At 37.0% G+C, this 25,033-nt stretch overlaps 1 protein-coding gene across 4 annotated transcripts in view; it reads left to right on the top strand.

Moving 5' to 3' along the window:
• The window catches only part of LOC101884734 (ryanodine receptor 3), a 253,838-nt gene that overhangs the window by 185,750 nt on the left and 43,055 nt on the right, over positions 1 to 25,033 (top strand). For 2 of the 4 annotated variants that reach the window (XM_087289686.1, XM_087289685.1), the window contains exons 68-80: positions 551 to 638; positions 719 to 811; positions 5,185 to 5,199; positions 7,902 to 8,072; positions 8,304 to 8,363; positions 10,423 to 10,557; positions 10,718 to 10,830; positions 16,240 to 16,336; positions 21,228 to 21,337; positions 21,472 to 21,523; positions 23,127 to 23,183; positions 23,355 to 23,454; positions 23,531 to 23,610. In XM_087289686.1, the coding sequence (XP_087145812.1) occupies positions 551 to 638; positions 719 to 811; positions 5,185 to 5,199; positions 7,902 to 8,072; positions 8,304 to 8,363; positions 10,423 to 10,557; positions 10,718 to 10,830; positions 16,240 to 16,336; positions 21,228 to 21,337; positions 21,472 to 21,523; positions 23,127 to 23,183; positions 23,355 to 23,454; positions 23,531 to 23,610 (1,171 nt within the window). Of the gene's footprint in view, positions 1 to 550; positions 639 to 718; positions 812 to 5,184; positions 5,315 to 7,901; positions 8,073 to 8,303; positions 8,364 to 10,422; positions 10,558 to 10,717; positions 10,831 to 16,239; positions 16,337 to 21,227; positions 21,338 to 21,471; positions 21,524 to 23,126; positions 23,184 to 23,354; positions 23,455 to 23,530; positions 23,611 to 25,033 lie in introns of those variants that run through there. The other 2 variants (XR_015512842.1, XR_015512843.1) reach the window with 2 other exon arrangements.

Below are 25,033 nucleotides of genomic sequence, written 5' to 3'. Positions count from 1 at the left end.
CGTGTTACCATAGCAACTGTGAATCAGCACAACAGAGTAAATTATTTTAGTTGTCATGTTACCATAGCAACCGTAGAATCAGCACAGCAGTGAATGATTATAGTTGTCATGTTACCATAGCAACCGTAGAATCAGCACAGCAGTGAATGATTATAGTTGTCATGTTACCATAGCAACTGAATAATCACCACAAGATTAATTATATGAATTTTTGTTTATTGTATTAATAATATTTTGTGCCGTCAGAAGGCCCCTCCCTAGGGTGAGCCCCTATAAGTGCATTAATGCCTAATGTGCCCCTGCCTATAGAGAGCTCTACCTATACAAGTGTGTGTGTGTGTGTGTGTGTGTGTGTGTGTGTGTGTGTGTGTGTGTGTGTGTGTGTGTGTGTGTGTGTGTGTGTGTGTGTGTGTGTGTGTGTGTGTGTGTGTGTGTGTGTGTGTGTGTGTGTGTGTGTGTGTGTGTGTGTGTGTGCACGCACATCTATATATCTATATATATATGTGTGTGTGTGTGTCTGTATCTGTGCGTGTGCGCGTGTGTGTTTCAGGTCCCGGTGGCTGAAGGAGCCGGATGCGGACTCTGATGAGCTCTTCCGGATGGTGGCAGAGATCTTCATCCTGTGGTGTAAATCACATGTAAGACCCTCTTCATCCTCAGGCCATCGTCCGTGGACTTCATTCAGTCCTCACACTGTCATTTGTGTGTGTGTTTGCAGAACTTCAAGAGGGAAGAGCAGAACTTTGTGGTCCAGAACGAGATCAATAACCTGTCCTTTCTCACCGGTGACAGTAAAACCAAGATGGCGAAGGTATGAGCGAGAGATTTCCCATGATGCCTCAGCAGCGGCTGGGCGGACAGTCAAACAGCACTCTTTTACAGCACTGCTGCTGAACATCTGTGGTACACACACTAAAAGTTTAGTTCTGTAATATTAAATCAAAATAAACAAATTCCTCTTGTAGAACTAAAGAGAATCAGCCTTTGTGCATAAGAAACATAAGTAAATGTGAACCCACACTTTTGTTCACTTAAAATGAGCAAAAGAGACAATAATAATAATATATTTCTACATTATTTATTGCATTTGTTTTGTATTTTAGTGAAGGGTCCAAGTAAAAAAAAATCTATAGTAGTTTATATTTAATAATACAGTATACTGTGGTGCATTGCAGTGTAAAATACCCTATATTAGTAGAAAACTACAGTATTGGCTCATTTGTTTATAGTACTATAGCTGCTGTGTTACCATAGCAACTGTAGAATCACTACGGCAGAACATATACCGTAGTAGTTGAGTTACCATTGCAACGGTGGAATCACCACAGCAGATCAATAACCATGGTTATGTTACCATAGAAACTATAGAATTAGCAAATAGCAATAAATACTTTAGGGGTGAAGTTACTATGGTAACTGTAGAATCACTACAACAGATCAATTACTATAGCTGCTGTGTTACCATAGCGACTGTAGAATCACCACAACAGATCGATTACTATAGGTGCTGTTACCATAGCAACTGTAGAATCACCACAACAGATCGATTACTATAGCTGTTGTGTTACCATAGCAACTGTAGAATCACCACAACAGATCGATTACTATAGCTGTTGTGTTACCATAGCAACTGTAGAATCACTACAACAGATCGATTACTATAGGTGTTGTTACCATAGCAACTGTAGAATTACCAAAACAAATCAGTTACTATAGTCATTGTGTTACCATAGCAACTGTCGAATCACCACAACAGATCAATTACTATAGTTGTTGTGTTACCATAGCAACTGTCGAATCACCACAACAGATCAATTACTATAGTTGTTGTGTTACCATAGCAACTGTAGAATCACAACAACAGATCGATTACTATAGGTGTTGTTACCATAGCAACTGTAGAATTACCAAAACAAATCAGTTACTATAGTCGTTGTGTTACCATAGCAACTGTCGAATCACCACAACAGATCAATTACTATAGTTGTTGTGTTACCATAGCGACTGTAGAATCGCCACAACAGATTAAGTCAAATATTGTACTGTAGTATTGATCAATAACATACAGTATTTACTATAAATTAACTATAGTATTATTTTTAAGACTTTTATAATATCCCGAATGTTTCTGTTTCAATAAATGCTGTTCTTTTGAGCTTTCTATACTACTATACTATATTTATATATATATAAACAAGCAAATTATTGCACAACAGTTTTCAGCATTGATATAAATCAGAAGTGTTTTGGCTGTATAGTGAGTTACAGAGTAATGGGTTACTGTAATTAAATGACTTCTTCATCGGAAAGATTTGTTTAATAAATATACGTTTAATTTTGGTTGCTTATAATGTACTTGTCTTCAATACTGTAAATAATTTCAACCAATCTGTATAAATCAGTTCAGAGAAGCAGAGGAATTGTGTAGTTTTATGCTATGCAAATATATTTTAAAGAATAATTATGTTTTTCAATTAAAAAGGTTTAATTTACCAGACAATTACACACAGAAAACTACCATCACATCCCAAACTAATCACTAACATCACACACAGACTCCCTGAGCTCATGCTAATATCCTTCACTCCTTCATCACGGTTAGGTTTGTTTTCACAGGAGAACAAATGTCAGATCATTAATAATGAACAAATGCATATGAAGCTATATCTACAGCAGATGTATAGCTTTACGTCACACATTAATAACCAAATACATTCAATTACTCTCACAGGAAATGGAAAGTATTTCTCAGAAATTCAGCTGAGTTTATTTAACCCGCATAACACATTCAGAAACTGTGCTTGTTGTGTTTTGAAGAATTACGTTTTATAACCAAACTGTGATGTAGAGTATTTTGGTGCTGAATTGATTTAAATTGCTGTATTATTTCAGCATTATTATTATTAGTATTAACCACATTTAGATGAAAGGAAATTTTCATAATATATTTTATAACTCATGATGGCTTAAAAACTGTCCACATTTATGAAAACTGCGCTTATTTTCAACACAATCATTGAAATAATGTCAATGTAGCTTTGAGTAGTTTCAAACTGAATTAAATAATTATGTTAAGAGCATTTTGATTGGTAGATCAAGCTCACTGCTAAACATAACCTCTTCCAAATCATTTTTACCTTAACCTTCCAGGAATAAAATAAATAGTAATAATTATACTTGAATGTACAGTCTAGCCTGAAATTATTCATACCCGTATGGGTATACACTCACCGGCCACTTTATTAGGTACACCTGTCCAACTGCTTGTTAACGCATATGTCTAATCAGCCAATCACATGGCAGCAGCTCACTGCATTTAGGCATGTATACATGGTCAAGACGACCTGCTGCAGGTCAGAGCGAGCATCAGAATGGGGAAGAAAGGGGATTTAAGAGACTCTGAACGTGGCATGGTTGTTGCTGCCAGTCGGGCTGATCTGAGTATTTCAGAAACTGCTGATCTACTGGGATTTTCACGCACAACCCTCTCTAGTGTTTACAGAGAATGCTCCGACAAAGAGGAAATATCCAGTGAGCGGCAGTTCTGTGGGCGCAAATGCCTTGTTGATGAGGCCAGAGGAGAATGGCCAGACTGGTTCCAGCTGATAGAAAGGCAACAGTAACTCAAATAAGCACTCGTTACAACCGAGCTCTGCAGAAGAGCATCTCTGAACACACAACACGTCCAACCTTGAGGCGGATGGGCTACAGCAGCAGAAGAGCACACCGGGTGCCGCTCCTGTCAGCTAAGAACAGGAAACTGAGGCTACAATTCACACAGACTCACCAAAACTGGACAATAGAAGATTGGAGAAACGTTGCTGCTCTGATGAGTCTCCATTTCTGCTGACACATTCAGATGCTCGGCTCACAATTTGGCCTCAACAACATGAAAGCATGGATCATCCTGCCTTGTATCAGCGGTTCAGGCTGGTGGTGGTGGTGTAATGGTGTGGGGGAGATTTTCTTTGGGTCCATTAGTACCAATTGAGCATCAACGCCACAGCCTACCTGAGTATTGCTGCTGACCATGTCCATCCCTTTATGAGCACAGTGTCTCCATCTTCTGATGGCTACTTCCAGCAGGATAACGCAGCATGTCATAAAGCTCAATCATCTCAGACTGGTGAACATGACGATGAGTTCACTGTACTCAAATGGCCTCCACAGTCACCAGAGCTCAATCCAATAGAGCAGCTTTGGGATGTGGTGGAACGGGAGATTGGCATCATGGATGTGCAGCCGACAAATCTGCAGCAACTGTGTGATGCTATCATGACAATATGGAGCAAAATTTCTGAGGAATATTTCCAGTAGCTTGCTGAATCTATGAAGGATTAAGGCAGATCCGAAGGCAAAAGGGGTCCAACCCGGTACTAGCAAGGTGTACCTAATAAAGTGGCCAGCAAGTGTATGTAACTTACAGATATAAAGTCTAGATATAAACATATTTGTGTAAAAAACTAAATTAAGTGTAATTCAGCTTTATTTGTACAGCGCTTTTGCAATGCAAATTTTGTGAAAGCAGCTTCACATAGAAGATTATAGTAAATTGAAACAAATTCAGTTCAGAGCTCAGTTCAGTGTGGTTTAATAATCACTGCTGAGAGTCCAAACACTGAAGAGCAGTGTTTGCATCGATGCGCAGCTCCACAAGTTCTGAACCATGCAAGCCAGTGGTGATTATTAGTGGGACAATATTAAATATGAATGAGTTTCACACTGTTCTGACTCCATATCAATAGGTGATATGTGTATACATTTTTATAAACAGAATTTAGCCCAAATGACTGCAGTTTGACCACACTAAAATTATATAAGATGTGCAAAATAAATAAATTAATGCCCAATGACTTGCTTAATTATCCTAGTTAAGGTTTAGCAAAAACATGGCAAAGAGGAAAGAAATCAGTTATTAGAAATGAGTTATTATGTTTAAGAATGTTAAACCATTAAACATTTAAGATTGAACAGGAGGTTAAATACTCTTGTCTAAGCTATAATAATGTAATGTATATAATGGAGTTGACAGCAGGCTGAATGTGTTGTGTGGGTCATTCTCTCAGATATGAAGGCGTTTTGTCTGCTTCAGTAATAAAGTGTGTGTGTTTTTCTGCTTGTGTTTCCTGTGCGAGTGTATTTCTCTAATCTCCAGTGCTTGTTTTGTCTCTCCTTCATTCACAGTCATTCCTCCTTAAGGTACAGTGAGTGCATGCGCTGTGAATCCTCCATGGCGTCTGTCTCTGTCTGTGTCAGGATCAGCCAGAATGATGCTCTTCCACATCTGCATGACTTCACTCATAATGCTCTAGATGTACAGTACAGTTATATGTGTGTGTGTGTGTGTGTGTGTGTGTGTGTGTGTGTGTTGCATTTTATTATGTGCATTTTAAGCTTTCTGAAGCATTTCGAGTGTTTTCTTAGCTCCTCTGAGATCATTTCCAGACACTGTTGTCTTATAGAAGTCTTGAAGTAGTGCACTTTTAATTTACTGCTGTTCCCTGAAGTATATTTTGTAATGCAGTCAAGATTTTATCATGTAAACCCATCATAATGCAGCTCTTTTCTGTGTTGTATGCGAGTCTTATCATCAGAATGCTCGGTTTGAGTGGGCGTGGCCAACTGTAGACTCTAAAGTATATGCCCACTGCTGTGATTGGCTGATAGTTTTGCATTTTAACAGAGCTATTCAGGCAGTGCAGTAGAAGTGGGCATCGATCTTCAGTGGAGGCGGAGCTTATTCACTCTATTACATCATAGAGTAGAACATTCCAGAAGCTGTGGTTTAGTCTGCAATATTAGCCGATGTTAGAGAAACTCAAAGGGTGCAGGTTTGTAGAGCACTACAAGCACTAATATGACTAAAGGTTAAGGGAATTTAGTTTTTTAGCTCATGACCCTTTTAAAGGGATAGTTCACTCAAAACAAATTCTGATTGACGCATTGTGAGGTCAAATACATTTTTACATGCAAAAAATTCAGACCAAAATTTGTCAGTGTGCAATGAACTTGACTCTCCCTCCATATAGTCAGAAACATGTTTGAGTTTCTGTCTTTTGTTTAACACAAACATTTTATTATGTGCATTTATTTATATATTTATTTATTTATATTTATTTATTTATTTTTGCATTTATTTATTTATTTATTTATTTGTTTAATCATTTATGCAATTTTTATTTATCCTTGATTTATTCATTTATGCATTAATTTGTTTATTTTGCATTTATTTATTCATTAATTCATGTATTCATTTATTTATTCATTTATGCATTAATTAATTAATTTATTTATTTATGCATTTATTAATTTTTTATACATTTATTTATTTATTTATTCAAGCATTTATTTATTTATGCATTTATATATTTATTTATGCATTGATTTATTTATTTATGCATTTATTTATTTATTCATGCATTTATTTACTTATTACTGCATTTATTCATTTATGCAATTATTTATTTTTTGCATTTTTATTTATTCATGCATTTATTTATTTATGCATTTATTTTTTTATTCTTGCATTTATTTATTTTTTATGCATTTATTTTTTATTCATAAATTTATTTACCTATTTATTTGTTTATGGATTTTTTTACTAATTTTTTCATTTATTTTTTATGCATTTATTTATTTATGCATTCATTTAGTTATTTATGCATTTATTTTATTAATTCACACGCTTATTTATGCATTTATTTATTTATGCATTTAATTATTTATGCATTTATTTATTTATTTATTTTATTTTTTATTTATGCATTTATTTATTTATGCATTTAATTATTTATGCATTTATTTATTTATTTATTTTATTTTTTTATTTATGCATTTATTTCTTTGGCAATGCTCTAAACTAATGGTTCTTTAGTTAATGTATATTATTTGTTCAACTGCCCCTAATTTCTGAGATTAACATTAGGTTTGTTTAGTGTTCATGATAATGACGATAATGATGATGACGATGATGAAGGCTGAAGCTGGTGTTGTTTTGGTGTCTTGTGTGTGTTTGGTCTTTTCTTGTGTGTCAGATGTTGTCATCACTGGTCTCTCTATGTCATTTATCAGTCCTTCTATTTTATAATTGCTTTCTGTTTATGTTTGGAGAGACATTAGTTGCTTTACAAAGTATTTAATGGGATATTCAAATTCACTCAATCTCAGGCGCTTTCAATCCTGCATGTGTTATTCTTTGTTTTTCTGAACTCTAAGTCTGTTGCTTCTTGTTTCCAGCATTCTTCAAAATATCTTTAATTTTGTGTTCAACAGAAGAAAGAAACTCAGACAGGTTTGGAAAAAGTGGAGGATGAGTGAACGATTTCTTTAAACGAAGTTTACTTTTGCGGTGTACTGTCTCTTTAAATTACATTTTATTTATAATAATTGTTTTTATTCCATTTCTCAGTTGATCGTAGTGTTTCATGAGGGTCATAAATAAGCAGTGTAGTATAATCTCAATAGACTTTTGCTGTATTTTCCAGTGATGTTTGTCAGCAGCGCATGTGGATCAAATTAAACTGAGCTGTTGTTGGTGTGTGTGTGTGTGTGTGTCCTTCATCAAGATAAATGTGTGTGTGTATATGTGTGTGTATACCGGTTCTGGTGGCTTACAAGGACAGAAATGTGTATCATGTCATGAGTATGACCTAGTTTTACTCTCTTATGGTGTTTATGAGGACATGGCTTGTGTCCTTATAATTTAAAAGAGTTTAAAGTAATTCCTAACGAGGTCTTTTAACATTCAAACCTGTTTGTTGGGTTGGGTTGAAGGGTAGTGCTGGGTTTAGGGGCAATATAATTTTACATTACGCCTATAGAGAGTCCTCGTAAACCACCAAAACCAACATGTGTGTGTGTGTTATGCTTTGCTGACGTGTGTGTGTGTGTTTGTCTGTCAGTCTGGAGGTCAAGATCAGGAGCGCAAGCACAAGAAGCGGCGCGGTGATTTCTACTCCATCCAGACGTCTCTGATCGTGGCGGCGCTGAAGAAGATGCTGCCCATCGGCCTGAACATGTGCACACCTGGAGACCAGGAGCTCATCCTGCTGGCCAAGACACGATACAGCCTGGTACAGGGGTCAGGGGTCACTGCTCTGTGTGCGTGTGTGTGTGTGTGTGTGTGTGTGTGTGTGTGTGTGTGTGTGTGTGTGTGTGTGTGTGTGTGTGTGTGTGTGTGTGTGTGTGTGTGTGTGTGTGTGTGTGTGTGTGTGTGTGTGTGTGTGTGTGTGTATGTGTGTGCGTGTGTGTGTGTGTGTGTGTGTGGTGCTTGTGTGTGTTTGATGGTTTGCTTTGCTATGTAGAAGGACACTGATGAGGAGGTGAAGGAGCACATCAGACAGAACCTACACCTGCAGGAGAAGGTCAGTGCATTAATAAATAGACACACACACACACACACACACACACACACACACTACTTACCCATATTCATCCATTTACATCAATCTACCCATCAATCTGTTCATCCAGCCAGATTTTCGCACATCCATCCCTCCATATACACATTCATACACCCACCCACCCATCCATCCATCAATCAATCTACCTATTCTTCCATCTATTCACCCATCCATCCCTCTTTCAATCTTTCCATCATCCACCCATCCATCCACTAATACATCCATTTACCTCTTCATATACCATCGTTCCTTCCACCCATTTTTCCATCCATCCATCTGCCAATCAATCGATCAATCCATCCATCTGTCCGTCCATCCGTTCAACCTTTATCCAGTCAATCCAGCTGCCCATCAATCCATCGGCTCATTCATCCAACCACCTGCCAGTCAATACACCCATCCATCCAGCTATACATCCATCCATCCACCCCACTATTCATCCACACACCCATCAATCAATCCACCCATCAATCAATCCAACCATCAATCTATCTATCCGTTCATCATTTCATCCACCCATAAAATCATCAACCTATTCATCCATCCCTCCACCCATCAATCCATCCATCAGTCCATCCACCCATTTATTCATTCATCTATTCATCCATCCATTTATATGCCCATCAATCGATCCACCCATCCATTCATCCATCAATCCATCCACCCATACATCCATCCGCCTATCATTCCATCCGTCCACCCATCGATCCATCTTCCCATTAATCCATCCATCTATCCATCCAGCCAGCCAGCCATTAGCCCATCCATCCACCCACCCATATGCCCATAAATCTATCCATCTATCAATCCACCTGTCTGTCTATCAGTCCATCCACCTATACATCCATCCATATGCCCATCAATTTATCCACCCATCCATCCATTCATCCATCAATCCATCCATCCAATCATCCATCCGCCCGTCCATCAATCAATCCATCCATTCATCTGCCAATCCGGCCATCCATCCATCCATCCATCCATCCATCCATCCATCCATCCATCCATCCATCCATCCATCCATCCATCCATCCATCCATCCATCCACAATTCATCCATCTGTTCATCAATCCATCCATCCAATCATCCATCCGCCAGTCCATCAATCCATCCATCCATTCATCTGCCAATCCACCCATCCGCCCATCCATCCATCCATCAATCCATCCATCTGTTCATCAATCCATCCACCCATCCATTCATCTGCCAATCCACCCATCCGCCCATCCATCCATCCATCAATCCATCCACCTATTCATCCATCCATATGCCCGTCCATCAATCCATCCATCCACCCATCCATTCATCTGCCAATCCACCCATCCGCCCATCCATCCATCCACCCGTCCATCCATCAATCCATCTGTTCATCAATCCATCCACCCATCCACTCATTCGTCCCTCCGCCCATCCATCAATCCATCCATCTGTTTATCAATCTATCCACCCATTCATCTATCCGCCCATCCATCCATCGATCCATCCACCCATCCATTCATTCACCCATCCATCCATTCATCCATTAATCCATCCTTCTGTTCATCAATCCATCCACCCATTCATCAATCCATCCACCCATTCATCAATCCGCCTGTCCATCAATCCATCCATCCACCCATCCATTCATCTGCCAATCCACCCATCCGCCCATCCATCCATCCATCCATCCACCCATCCATCCATTCATCCATCAATCCATCCGCCCGTCCATCAATCTATCCATCCCCCCATCCATCCATTCATCTGCCAATCCACCCATCCGCCCGTCCATCAATCCATCCATCCATCTATCCATTCATCTGCCAATCCACCCATCCGCCCATCCATCCATACCATCCATCCATCCATCCATCCTCCCTTACTTATTTGAACAGACTAATTTACACTTTCACACTTGCTTAGTATGTGTACACACTGTACACAAACTCAATTAAACAATTGCACATGTATGCACACACACACACACACACACACACACACACACACATCAGTGCTGACCGAGCCTCTGGTGTCCCCTCAGTCTGAGGATCCAGCAGTTCAGTGGCAGCTCAACCTTTATAAAGACGTGATGGTGAAGACGGAGGAAACTCCAGATCCAGAGAGAACCATCGAGCGCATCCAGAGGATCTCAGCCGCTGTCTTCCATCTGGAGCAGGTATCAGCACCGCACATATACACATTCAGCACATTCACAATTATTAGCCCTGTGCAGTAGTTGATTACATGAATTGAACATTTACTGTTCATCAGTTCAGTAATGTGTGTGCGTGCGTGTGTGTGTGCGTGCGTGTGTGTGTGTGTGTGTGTCTCTTCAGGTTGAACAGCCGTTGCGCTCTAAGAAGTGTGTTTGGCAGAAGTTGTTGTCTAAGCAGCGTAAGCGAGCTGTAGTGGCGTGTTTCAGGATGGCACCGCTGTACAACCTGCCCAGGTGACACGTCGTCTAGGCCTGTCTGTCTGTCTAGCTGTCTGTCTGTGTCTATCTGTCTGTCTGTCTAGCTGTCTGTCTCTATCTATCTGTCTGTCTCTCCATCTCTCTGTTCATCTGTCTTTCTATCTGTCTATATGCATGACTGTCTGTCTCTATCTGTCTGTCTGTCGGATCCTCCATGTCTCTGTTCATCTATATCTGTATGTCTCTCTGTCTGTCTGTTCATCTGTCTGCCTTTTCATCTGTGTCTTCATCTGTCTGTCTGCCTGTCTGTTGGTTGGTCTGTCTGTCTCTGCCTCTGTCTGTTCCTCTGTCTCTTTATCTGTCTGTCGGTATCTCCATCTGTTTATCTGTCTGTCTGTATGTTCATCTATAGTCTGTTTGTTGGTTCGTCTGTCTGTCTCTGCTTCTGTCATCTGTATTTCCATCTGTCCATCTGTCTGTCTGTCTGTCTGTCTGTTCATCTGTTTATTTATCTGTCTGCTTGGCTGTCTCTCTATCTCTCTGTCTCTTCGTCTGTCTGTCTGTCTGTCTGTCTGTCTCTCCATCTGTTCATCCATCTGTCTGTCTATCTGTCTGTCTGTATGTCTGTCTGTTCATCTGTCTATTTATCTGTCTGCTTGGCTGTCTCTCTATCTCTCTGTCTCTTCATCCGTCTGTCTGTCTGTCTGTCTGTCTGATATTTTGTCTGTCTGTCTGTCTGTATGTTCATCTCTCTGTCTCTGTCTGTTTACCTATATCTATATGTCCGCTCATCTGTCTGTCTTTCTGTCTCTCCATCTCTCTGTTCATCTGTCGATTTATCTGTCTGTCTGGTTGGCTGTCTCTCTATCTTTCTGTCTGTTCATCTCTCCATTTCTCTCAATCTGTCTCTTCATCTAACTATCAATCTGTCTGTCTGTCTTTCTGTCTTTCCATCTCTCTCTCCATCTCTTCATCTGTCTCTCTGTTTCTCTATCTGTTTGTTTTTCATATCTCTGTTTGTTCATCTGGCTGTTTGTCAATCTGTCTCTCTGTCTGCCTGTCTTTCTGTTTGTACATCTTTTCATATGTCTGTCTGTTTGTCCCCGTTTCTTTTTGTCTCTCCATATTTCTCTCAGTTGCATGATCTCTCTGTCTCACTGTCTGTCTCTCCATCTGCTCATCTGTCCGTCTGTCTGTCTGTCTGTCTGTCTTTGTTTCCCTTTCTGTCTATCTCTAAATCTGTCTCTCTGTTTGTTCATCTCTCCATCTGTCTGTCATACAATCTCATCTATCTATCTATCTATCTATCTATCTATCTATCTATCTATCTATCTATCTATCTATCTATCTATCTATCTATCTATCTATCTATCTATCTATCTATCTATCTATCTATCTATCTATCTATCTATCTATCTATCTATCTATCTATCTATCTATCTATCTACCTGTCTGCCTGTCTGTCTGTCTGTCTGTCTCTCTGTTGATCTCTGTCTGTTCATCTGTGTGTTTGTCCGTCTGTCTCTGTCTGTTAATCGTCCATCTCTCGTCTGTCTGTCTGTCTGTCTATCTCTCTGTCTGACTGTCCATTTGTCTTTCTGTCTGTTCATCTGTCCATCTGTGTCATAGTACTCGTCTGGTCTGAATACCATGGTATTAAGATGTGTTTTGTGACTCTAAATACAGCAGTGTTCTGATCTTGTTAGGATGCATTGTACTGAACTGCTTTCATATGGTGGAGTACAGCAGCTCTTTACTGTTAGCCAAACACATGATGATCCTTATGCTCTGTGTCATGAGAAACAGAGCACGAAAACAAGATATTCAGACTTCACGTCACTGACTAAAACACCGATTATTGTGCATATTGTCAATGTTGTCCACCGTCTTTTTTTTTTGGTTTACTCTCCCATGTGCTAGTAAGCTGTTTAACATGAGTTTGTTCAATAGTACTCAATAATATGGATGTAGAGTGTAACAACGAGATGAAACCCAACACAATTGCTTAAAACATACACATTAATACCTGGTGGAAACAGGGCCTGTGATGCGGGATTCTGAGACCCAAACCATGAGCGGATCTTTGGCAGATTATGTTTGTATGTGTGTTGTGTGTTTGTGTATGCTATATATGTAAATGACTCATTCCAGAAGTGCAGGTAAATTTCAACCATTTTCTATTAATCTTTTTTAAATTGCTATGATATACAACAAATGTATATAGTACAGAAAACTGAATCAGTAAACAAGATAATCAAAACGCTTACATGTGATGGGGAACATTTGATTCTTTTACTAAATGTTTAACTTATTGTTAAACTTTTTGAACTGTAGCAGAGTTGATGGTAACAGAGTTGGCAGTTCTGTTGTTTACGATTACAGAGTTGACGATTACAGAGTTGGCGGTAATAACAGAGTTGAAGATAATAACTGAGTTGACTATAATAGGGTTGATTGTAACAGTGTTGATGGCAATAGAATTTGATCACACTTTTTGATGATAACAGGGTTGACGACCGTAACAGAGTTGACGATAACAGAGTTGACGACTGTAACAGAGTTGACGATAACAGAGTTGATGATAACAAAGTTGATGATAACAGAGTTGACGACTGTAACAGAGTTGACGATAACAGAGTTGATGATAACAAAGTTGATGATAACAGAGTTGACGACTGTAACAGAGTTGACGATAACAGAGTTGATGATAACAAAGTTGACGAGAACGGAGTTGACGATAACAAAGTTGACAACCGTAACAGAGTTGACGGTAATAGTGTTGACGGTAACTGAGTTGATGATAACAGAGTTGACGATAACAGAGTTGACGACCGTAACAGAGTTGACGTAAGAGTGTTGGCGGTAACTGAGTTGATGGTGCCAGAGGTGACCGTAACTGAGTTGATGATAACAGAGTTGACGAACTTAACAGAGGTGACGGTAACCGAGTTGACGGTAACCGAGTTGACAGTACCAGAGGTGACTGTAACTGAGTTGATGATAACAGAGTTGACGATAACAGAGTTGACGACCGTAACAGAGTTGACGGTAATAGTGTTGACGGTAACTGAGTTGATGATAACAGAGTTGACGACCTTAACAGAGGTGACGGTAACCGAGTTGACGGTAACCGAGTTGACGGTACCAGAGGTGACGTGGCAAAGTTGACGGTAACAGAGTTGATGGTACCAGAGGTGACTGTAACCGAGTTGACGGTAACAGAGTTGACGGTAGCAGAGTTGATGATAACAGAGTTGTTGTATGATTCAGGAGGCAGAGACAGTGAAAGTAGTCATAGTGGGAGTCTAAAAGTTTATATTTACAAAACAAAATGTCCCTAAACAAACATACAAATATTATTTTTACATTTTGATATATATATATATATATATATATATATATATATATATATATATATATATATATATATATATATATATATATATATACTTTAAAACAGTTTCATCGACGTTTTTGTTCATGAAAAAAATACGATTATCTTGGAGACACAGAATGTACCTGCAGTTCTGGAATCATGCGTGTGTTTATATAGCATATTAAATGTGCTGTTTAATTATTGTGCTATTTGATTTAGGTAAAGCATTGTGATGTTGTTTTCTCTGTCTTTATTATTTCTTGTGTTTTCTTCTTCTCCACATCACGTCACTGTTCTCAGGCACAAAATTAACAATTACTTCCTGAATTCCTACCGTCACTTTTGGCTGGGCAGAATTCATGAGCGTTGCGACTCTGACAGTCTGCTGGCTGTGCTAACGGTAACGTAACGCTCAGACAACGCTTGCTCTGCTCTCGAATCCCCCCTGTTTCTGAGCCATGGTTTTGACGGTAACACACTAGCTAGCTAACTAACTAGCTATCTATCTGACGGGTTATCTGAGATGCTCAAGTTTGAAGACGCTCAAAACTCAAAACCTTTATTGTAGACTTACATTGTTGATCTGCTAACTCCCTTTCAGTAATTCGTTTGTTCAGTTGTTCATGAACTTCATTTATTTATTTTCTTGTTTATCTTTATTTCATATATTTATACATTTTAATTATTTATGTATTTATATATTTTTTTAATTTAAATGCATTTAATTTATTGATATTAAATTATTAGTTCATTTATTATTTATTAAATAAGTAAATTTGCTTATTAATTTTATTCCATTTATTTCAATTTTTTATTTATTTATTAATTTATTTGTATTTATTCAATCATTTATTTGACTTTTTAATACAGTTATTTCTCCATTCATTTTCCTGATTCATTTATTCATTTTTTTCACATTTATTTCTTTTTATTTAATTTACTTATTGATTTTATTTTTTATTAATTCCTTTTATTTGATTTATTTTTTCATTAACTTATTCCTTCATTAATTTTATTAATTCAATCATTCATTCATTTATTTTTATTTATTTGTTTGTTTTTATTTATTTATGTATTACATTTTTTGTCTACATTTTTATTTTTATTTATTTATTTTATTTTATTCATGTATTCCTTCATTAATTTTATTATTTCTTGTATTAATTAATTTATATTTTATTAAATTTATTTAATTTTATTTATTTTTATTTTTTGTATATTTAATTATTTTTATTTAATTATGTTATTTTATTTATCTGTTGCTTCATTTGTTCATTCTTTTCTTAAAATTAATTCATTCATAATACATGTATGTATTTTTTGTAAACAATAATTTTATTTATTTATTTACTTATTGTTTATTTATATTTCATTTATTCATTTTATTTTTGTATATTTATGTATTTAAATATTTTTATTAATTTAAATTTTATTAATTCATTAATATTAATTTAATATTTAATTATTTAAGTAAATTCACCTCTAATTTTTATTTATTCATTTATTTGTATTTATTATTTACTTTATTGTATTTAATTCATTTCTCATATTTTTTTCTTTCATTAATTTCACTCATTTATTTATTTACATATTTACTAATTTATTTAATTTAATTTACTTATTATTTTTATTTTTTATGTGTTTATTTATTTGTATTTATTAATAAATTTTTTGTTAAATTATTCCTTCATCAATTTTATTTATGTAAAATAAATATTACAAAATATGTTTGTATTTATTTATCTATTAATTTATATTTATTTAACTATATATATATTTATTTAATTATTTAATAAAGTTATTTTATTTATGTTTATTCATTTGTTCATTCTTTTCTTAAAATTTATTGATTCATTATATTTATTTGTTTATTTATTTATTATATTTTCTGCTTCATAAAAATAAATGAGTGAAAAATAAAAACATTTTAACTATGCAGACCTTACAAGATGACCAGTCAGATTAACTAACTAACAAACTGACCAACTAACTAACCCTCCAGCACTTCCTGTTTCCCAGCCTGACCCCGGTAACCGGTTGCTATGCTAACCCTGTCTGCTCTCTCCCAGGCATCGCTGTATTAACCTGTTCCTCACCGGTTACCAGCGGCTCTGGATAGAGGCAGAGATGTACTCGTTTGAGGAGAATCTAGTGCAGGATCTGGCCGTAAGTAACATTACAGCAGGACGAGCCGCTGGTTTCCACTCCAGACCCTGAACAACACTGCAATACAATATCTGTTAATGAACGGTTTACGTATTACGAGTCAAAATTAAGTGGGTTTTTAATTCAGTGAGGGCACCCACTTCACCTCTTTTTCCAGATTTAATATCAGTCTTTTGCATCTCCAGAATGTGTCTGTAGAGTTTCAGCTTAAACACCCGTCAGATTATTGATCAGAGGTATCAGAATGTTAAATTTGCAGCTCTGAGCATCATGTAGCTGTTTTGTGGTCTGTGCCTTTAATGCTGGTTCCCCCTGCCCACCGTTCCCCCGTGCCTGTCAGAGTGTGCCTCAATCTAGATCTCAATGTTAATCAAAGATAAACAGCACAGTAACAGACATCAGTGACGCAACGTCTCTGAGAAAAACTACAGTAAGAACTTTCCCAATGATTATTTTATGTATTTGTTGTGGAGTTAATTCAAGCCTTTCTGCAACGATGAGTCTCACATAATGACATTACAAAGTTCACACACACACACACACACATCGTGCGTGCTTAACTTTGCTCTGTTTTGCACAGCAAATGTGACAGGATACAGGTTAATCTCCACTGCTATATGGACATCCATTATATTAATGTACAAAATAAACCTGATTTAACGTCCACAAACCGGGATTGAAGCGTCTTCTTTTATAATGCCCCATTCACACAGGGCGTCAGCGTCAATGCTTCCCATTCACTTTGAATGGGTGACGTCAAGCGTTGCTGAACTGCATTGTGGATCCGTCAGCGCCGCTTCAGAGGTGTTGCTTGCTGCATAAGTTGGGACTAGCTAAACTTTTCAAGCACCGATGGAAGCATAAGCCAATCAGATCGCTGAATGCAAATACACCAGCTAGACAGTGGCCTATTGCTGACTAATTTCACTGGCTGACGCTGCTATGACGATCTCTTCAGCCCCAACTTCAGACACGCCTTCAGTCAAGCGTTGACGCTGAAGCCCCGTGTGAATGGGACGTGACTGTTCTGACATGTGCTGGGCTAATGAAGTAAAGCTGAAATAAATCACTGTAATGCATTACACACATGCACTGTTTTAAACATGTGTAAACTTGTGAAACTCACTCACAATCACATTTGATGACGATCTTTTATCCCGGCTGCTTTGCGCATGTCTTGTCTTATTGATATAATTATACACGTGACTATGAAGACATGTTAATATGTGGCTGTCAATCAATTCGGTGGGCGGGGAAACCGCACTCCTACATCACATTGTGGTCAGCCTCACAATGGGAGGGAGCTGGATCCTATTTTAATGCTAGGAAATGTAAAATAAGAGACGTATTGTGTTTCTATCAGGACAATATGACTGTGGACACACCATACTACACACAGCTCTGTCCACACAGCCCACAGAAGAGGATTTTCATCATAGCTGCCCTTTAAAACAAGCTAAATAATCTGCCAATGGGCTAAGAACAGTAATCTTGGTTTTGCTTTGAGTTTGTCACACCATTGGTTAAGAACTCACTTATTATTTTGACTCACTATTTATGAAAACAAGACAGTATTTTTGCTTGTCTAGAAAATTCTCCTTGATTTACAGTAAGAATGTGTGAATATTTGATCTAGAAACAGGACAAACACTTTAAGTTTGCATTGTATTTTCCTTTTTTGTGCTGCTCTGTGTGTTATTGAGCTCATGAAGGATCCACCCCTCACCATCTTTATGTTGTTGTTGTTGTTTTATCGTTTTAAAGAGCCCCTATTATACATGGAATAGGGACATATTTTAGTTGTAAGGGTCTCCAACAACAGTCTAATATGCATGCAAGGTCAAAACACTTTCATTATCTTATAATCAGCATTTATTTTTACCTGATTATCCCAGCGACTCCCATATGAATCGTCCAGTGATTCATTTGTTCCCAAACCCCTCCTTAGCACGAAGCTAATCTGCGCTGATTGGACCGATGACAGTCTGCTGCTATTGGTCGATAGTGACTGCCTTCAGCGCGAGACAGAGTGAAATGCCCAGCAGCTAATCAGCAATATAGAAGTAGTCACAGTGCATACACGCTTCATAGTGTAAGGCGGGGATTTCAGCTGTCAGTGGGTGAATGTAAATATAGACGATAGACTTGAAAATACAGACGACTAACTATTTTATTGAGCAAAAACTCCAAGAACTGGCCAGGAGATCTCCTAGCTTGTCACACTGCTCTTTAATCTCTCTCACACACACACACACACACACACACACACACACACACACATTACCCTCCTCCGTAAACAAAGCAGCACATGTCGCGTTTTCAACGTGGCTTTACACGCGATATGAGAATATAGCGAGTCAACCTGATACAGTACACGCGGTTACAAATAACAAATCACAAACGAGGCAACAACTTTAATTACACATACTAAAACTTGAGAAATGGAGGAAGGAACCGATCCATGTCCTGAATAGTCCATATCAGTACTCTTTACTGATCCTTCCGTTAATAAACGGCCGATGAAGTCTTCTTTGTAGCATGTAGTTTCCAGAAGCTCGCAAACTGCTCAAGGCTGGGCTATAATGCTGAGGTTTCATCTTTGGGTAGAGACTCGATAATATCCATCTGCAGTGTGACTTCAATCGACCGGCGTGTGTGTGTTTGTGTTTGTGTGTGTGTGTGTGTGGGTTTCTGTGTTAGAGGGCGGGGCTGCAGGTTTCAAATCTCCCGGGTTTGCGCGTGCGTGTGAATAACTTGGTTTCAATATCACGTCATGGCGAAACTCCTAATGACTCGTTATCCAGACGACTTGTTTGAAGCACTATGAGTCGACTCTTTTATAGATGAATCAACCGTTTTAAACACTGTACACTTACAGATTTAAGCCTTAGCTGGATACTTTACTTCACTCAGTGCTGTGTTACACACTACATGGAGGGGAATTTTCAAAAACCCAAAATATGGTGTCTTTAATATAATTGCATTGTGTGTATTTGAAGCACACTTTGTTTTTCTGGAGCTTTCACACGGCAGAATTGAACAGAACTGTGCACATTTAGAATTGAAAAGACACCTGTCATGCAAAACTCATTCAATCGGGTGTTCACGGCGACCTGAGTTCGATTCCGCCTCGCGGTCCTGTGCCGATCCTCCCCCTCTCTCTGCTCCCCATGCTTTCCTGTCGATACTCTGTCCTGTCCAATAAAGGTGAAAACCCCCAAATAATTATGATAATATATATATATACAGCTGATGTCAGAATTATTCACCCACTGTTTATTTTTTCCCCCAATTTCTGTTTAACAGAGAGCAGATTTCTTCAACACATTTCTCATCATGATAGTGTTAATAACTCATCTCTAATAACTGATGTATTTTCTCTTTGTCATGATGACAGTGAATAATATTAGACTAGATATTCCTCAAGACACTTCTATACAGCTTAAGGTGACATTTAAAGGCTTCACTAGGGTAATTAGGCAAGTTATTCTATAACGATGGTTTGTTCTGTAGACAGTCGAGAAAATATATAGCTTAAAGGGGCTAAATTGACCTTAAAATGGTGTTTAAAAAATTAAAAACTGCTTTTATTCTAGCCGAAATAAAACAAATAAGACTTTCTCCAGAAGAAAAAATATTATCAAACATACTGTGAAAACTTTTTTTGCTCTGTTAAACATCATTTAGGAAATATAAAAAAAAATAAAATAAAATTCAAAGGGGGGGGGGGGGGGCAATAATTCTGACTATAAATGTATGTATGTTTGTATGTGTGTGTGTGTGTGTGTGTATGTATGTATGTATGTATGTATGTATATATATATATATATATATATATATATATATATATATAAATATATATATATATATATATATATATATATATATATATATATATATATATATATATATATATATATATATAAATAATAATAAGACTATATTATGTGATATAGTCTATAGTGATATTAGCATCTAAAAACTGTATTTTAATTTCACGGGACCTGTAAGACGTTGTGGTCAGCCAACATTAGTGTTTGCTTTTGTGTTGACCTCTTTGTTTAGTGCATATTTATAACTGAATTATTTGTTTTCATTAACTCTCATTATAGCATGACGATCATCATCCAGTGTCTTCATCAGATCTGTGTATCAGAGCATCATGTGCTGCGGCTCAATTCACGTACTCTCCGATCTAAATTCATTCAGTTATTTTACTTCAGCTTAGTCTCTGATTTATCAGGGGTCACCACAGTGAAATGAACCGACAACTATTCCAGCATATATTTTATTTTATATTATTAATTATATTATTATTTTATATTTTACGCAGCTGATGCCCTTCCAGCTGCAACCCAGTACTGGGAAACACCCATACACTCACCCACACACACACACACACACACACACACTCATACACTACGGCCAATTTAGTTCATCAATTCCCCTATAGCGCATGTGTGTGGACTGTTAGGGAGACCGGAGCACCCGGAGGAAACCCACGCCAACACGGGGAGAACATGCAAACTCCACACAGAAACGCCAACTGACCCAGCCGGGACTCGAACCAGCGACCTTCTTGCTGTGAGGCGACAGTGCTAAACCACCATGCTGCCTAATACTTGACATATTAATGCCAAAATATGATGTTTTTAAATTGCATTAAGATGTAGTATAAGCGTGTGAATTGGGACGCAGCCGTGTTCTCATCATCTCACTGTAGTGCACTGACAGCATGTGCCTGAGCTCATACAGCACTCACTCATCCCTCTAACACTGATCATACATGAGCTGAGAAACGCCAGACACAACATCACTGCGGCTCTATAGCTGATCATACTGTGTGTGTGTGTGTGTGTGTGTGTGTGTGTGTGTGTGTGTGTGTGTGTAGAAGACACAGCCGAAGCCTGATGAAGAGGAGGAGGAGATCACAGACACTCAGCCAGACCCTCTGCATCAGCTGATCCTGCACTTTAGCCACAACGCACTGACGGAGCGCAGGTACACACACTCACACACACACACGGAGTGCAGGTACACGCATACACACAAGGCACTGCCAGAATGTACAAATAAACACACACAGAGAGAGTGTTGTGTAAGTTTGATGTGTTTGTGTCGTTGTTGTGTTGCAGTTCTCTAGAGGAGGATCAGCTCTACATCGCATATGCAGACATGATGGCAAAGGTGTGTGTGTCATAACTGCACATCATTATTAATGTGTAATATTCACTGCTGTATCGCCTAATACATAGATCCATATATAATTAATACCTATGATCAGTGGCGGCTCTAGTTTAAATAGCACCCTGGACGAACCACTCCATATCCATCTACACCTATATGCTAAGATCACGTAAGAAATCTTTACATGAATATTAAAGTCTATTCTATAGAATACAAACAATATGTGTGTTATGTAATTATCTGTTGTCTTAGACCCGACTCATGACTGAGAATTAATGTTGTTAAGACCCAACTCGACCCCTTAGCCCTTACCCCACCGCTTGTTTTGCACGTTCCCGTGAAGGGTTCGGGGTGTCCCAATTCTCTTTAGCTTGAAGGCGTGGCGCTAAGGGGAAGGGGTGAATACTGCAAAGTCTCTCCTATAATATCTTTACTGAAAGACAGAAAATATTACTGAATTGCAAGAAAAATCATAAATATTTTCATATTAGTCAGTAATATTACTGAAATGAATAAAATAACTGAATAAATATAAATGTACACACATTTACACGAGTAAATAAACAGAATCAATGATAGACTGAAAATCTGCATGCACAGATTCGGTGTGGGCCTAGCGATCGCCCGTATTGCCCATGCCTAAATCCACCACTGACTATGATCAACTGCTTTCAGATGTTACAGTACATCAGAGCATATAATATTGAATATTCCACACATAATTAACAGTAATTAACACTGAATAATGATTTAGACACAGTTTTGTCTGACTTATTTCAGTTTAATAAAGCATTTCTGCATTTCAGAGCAACACTGAGCTTTTCATGAATGAATCTATTTCTAAATGACTCATTTGATTCAGTGATTCAATGATTCATTCATAAAGACAAGAGCTGCGTCCCAAATGGCACACTATACACTATGCACTCATGCACTATGTACTTATGCACTTACACACTCAACAGGATAGTATATGTATGTAGTGTCGTCCCAAATGGCACACTAATGTTTTTTTACTAAGCGGAAATTCAAACCGTTTCCCTGATGACGTTTGACTGTTGCCAAATCAGTGAAATAAACGACTGAATTATCAAATAATACCTGCCGTGAGTATAACCGCATTCACCATCGGGAGGCGCTATAATCACTCTTGTAGGAGAATTTTGCTTTCACCATCCAAAATAAATAAAGTTATTCAACATGTGCGTCAGATAGCTCCGCCCCTTCCGCTACGTAAGCAAACCTGCGGTCGTTGAGTGTGTGAAGTGTCCATCATTACACACTTCATTTTAGCGGCTGAATGAGTGCATCATCCGGGTAATTAAAGTGCACTTATTATTTTGAGAGTTTTCAATGTGAACACACTACTTACACTATTTATACTACAAAATGGCGTAAAATAGTGCATAAGTATGCGATTTGGGACGCAGCTACTCACTTACTGTTTTGAATGAATCAATTGAACAAATAATTCAGTGAATCATTTATTAAGACAGGGAATTGCAGACCTACTGAAAGCCACGTGTATATTGTCATAGAGAGAGAGAGAGAGAGAGAGAGAGAGAGAGAGAGGGTTCTGAACTTTGCTGTTCTTCATTTATAGAGCTGTGCTGAAAACGAGGAAGAGGAGGAGGAGGAAGACAAAGAGAAAACATTTGAGGTGAGAAGAGGCCAAATATGAGACTAACAGGAGACAGACACTGCGATCCTGATGTGTGTGTGTGTGTGTGTGTGTGTGTGTGTGTGTGTGTGTGTGTGTGTGTGTGTGTGTGTGTGTGTGTGTGTGTGTGTGTGTGTGTGTGTGTGTGTGTATGTATGTGTGTGAGATCAGGAGAAGGAGATGGAGAAGCAGAAGACTCTCTATCAGCAGGCCAGACTTCATGACAGAGGAGCAGCAGAGATGGTCTTACAGATGGTCAGCGCTAGTAAAGGTACACACACACACACACACACACGCAGATCCATCATCATCATCACTATCACTGAGTGTGTGTGTGTGTGTTTTAGGACGTCTGGATCCGATGGTGACGTTCACACTGAAGCTGGGCATCTCCATCCTCAACGGAGGAAACATCGTGGTCCAGCAGGTCAGACTCTAAGATCTCATTATTCCAGACTAACTCAAGGAAACCAGGCTTTCTCCAGAAGAAGAACAGAAGAGGAAACACTGAGAAATCTCCTGCAAGCACCTTAAGCAGAAGCTCGAGCAGAAGAAGATATTCTATACTGCTCCATTTCATTATATTCCTGTTTATTTCATTCCATTCTGTTCTGTTCTTCTTTATTCTGTTTTATTCTGTATTCTACTCCATTCCATTTAATTCTATTATTTTATTCTATTTTATTCTATTCCGTCCTATTCTGTTACTTTAGTTTATTCCACTCTATTCTATTCCATTCCATTAATTCTATTTTTTACATTTTTTTGTTTTACTCATTTTATTATATTCTTTTATTCTATTTTCTTCTAGTCTATTCTATCCTGTTCTATTATTTTTATTCTATTCCAGTCTATTGTATTCCATTCCATTTAATTCTCTACTTTTTATTCTTTCTTTCATTCTATTCTATTCTATTCCATTTCAGTCCATCATATTCTGTTCTTTTCATTTAATACTAGTCTATTCTATACCATTCCATTTAAATATATTATTTTTAATTATTCTTTTATTTTATTTTAGTTCATTGTTTTTTTTATTTCATTTTATCCTATTATTTCTTTTTATTTTATTCTACTCTATTCTATTCCATTTCATTTAAATCTATTCTTTTTATTATTTCTTTCATTATATTATATTATATTATATTATATTATATTATATTATATTATATTATATTATATTATATTATATTATATTATATTATTTTGTATTATATTATATATTATATATTTTATATTTTATTTTGTTATATTATATATTTTATCTTATATATTTTATTATATATTATATTATATTGTATTATATTATATAATTTATATTATTTTATGTTATTTTATATATTTTATTATATTATATATTTTATTAAATATATTTATATTATATTATATTATATTATATTATATTATATTATATTATATTATCCTACTCTATTCCTATTCTATTCTGATCTATTACACCCTATTCTTTTTATTTAATCCACTCTATTCTATTCCATTCCATTTAAATATATTGTTTTTTTTTCTTTCTTTCATTCTGTTCTATTCAATTTAATTCTATCCTCTTCTATTATTTGTATTCTATTCCAGTTTATTGTATTCCATTCCATTTATTCTTTTCTTTTTATTCTATTCTATTCTTTCCTATTCTATAATTTTTTTTTATTCCATTCTTTTCTTTTCTTTTCTATTCTATTCTATTCTATTCCATTCCTTTTAAATATATTCTATTTTTATTATGTTCTATTCTATTCCATTTAATTATATTCTTTTTATTCTTTCATTCTATTCTGATCTATTCTACTCCATCCTATTCTATTTTTTTATTCTATGCCAGTCTATTTTATCCATTC

Source organism: Danio rerio, chromosome 17 (assembly GCF_052040795.2).
Source record: "Danio rerio strain M-AB ecotype USA chromosome 17, GRCz13ab, whole genome shotgun sequence".
NCBI classification, from domain to species: domain Eukaryota; kingdom Metazoa; phylum Chordata; class Actinopteri; order Cypriniformes; family Danionidae; genus Danio; species Danio rerio.
The sequence above is the reverse complement of the archived record's forward strand: the minus strand, read 5'-3'. Positions and strand labels throughout refer to the sequence as shown.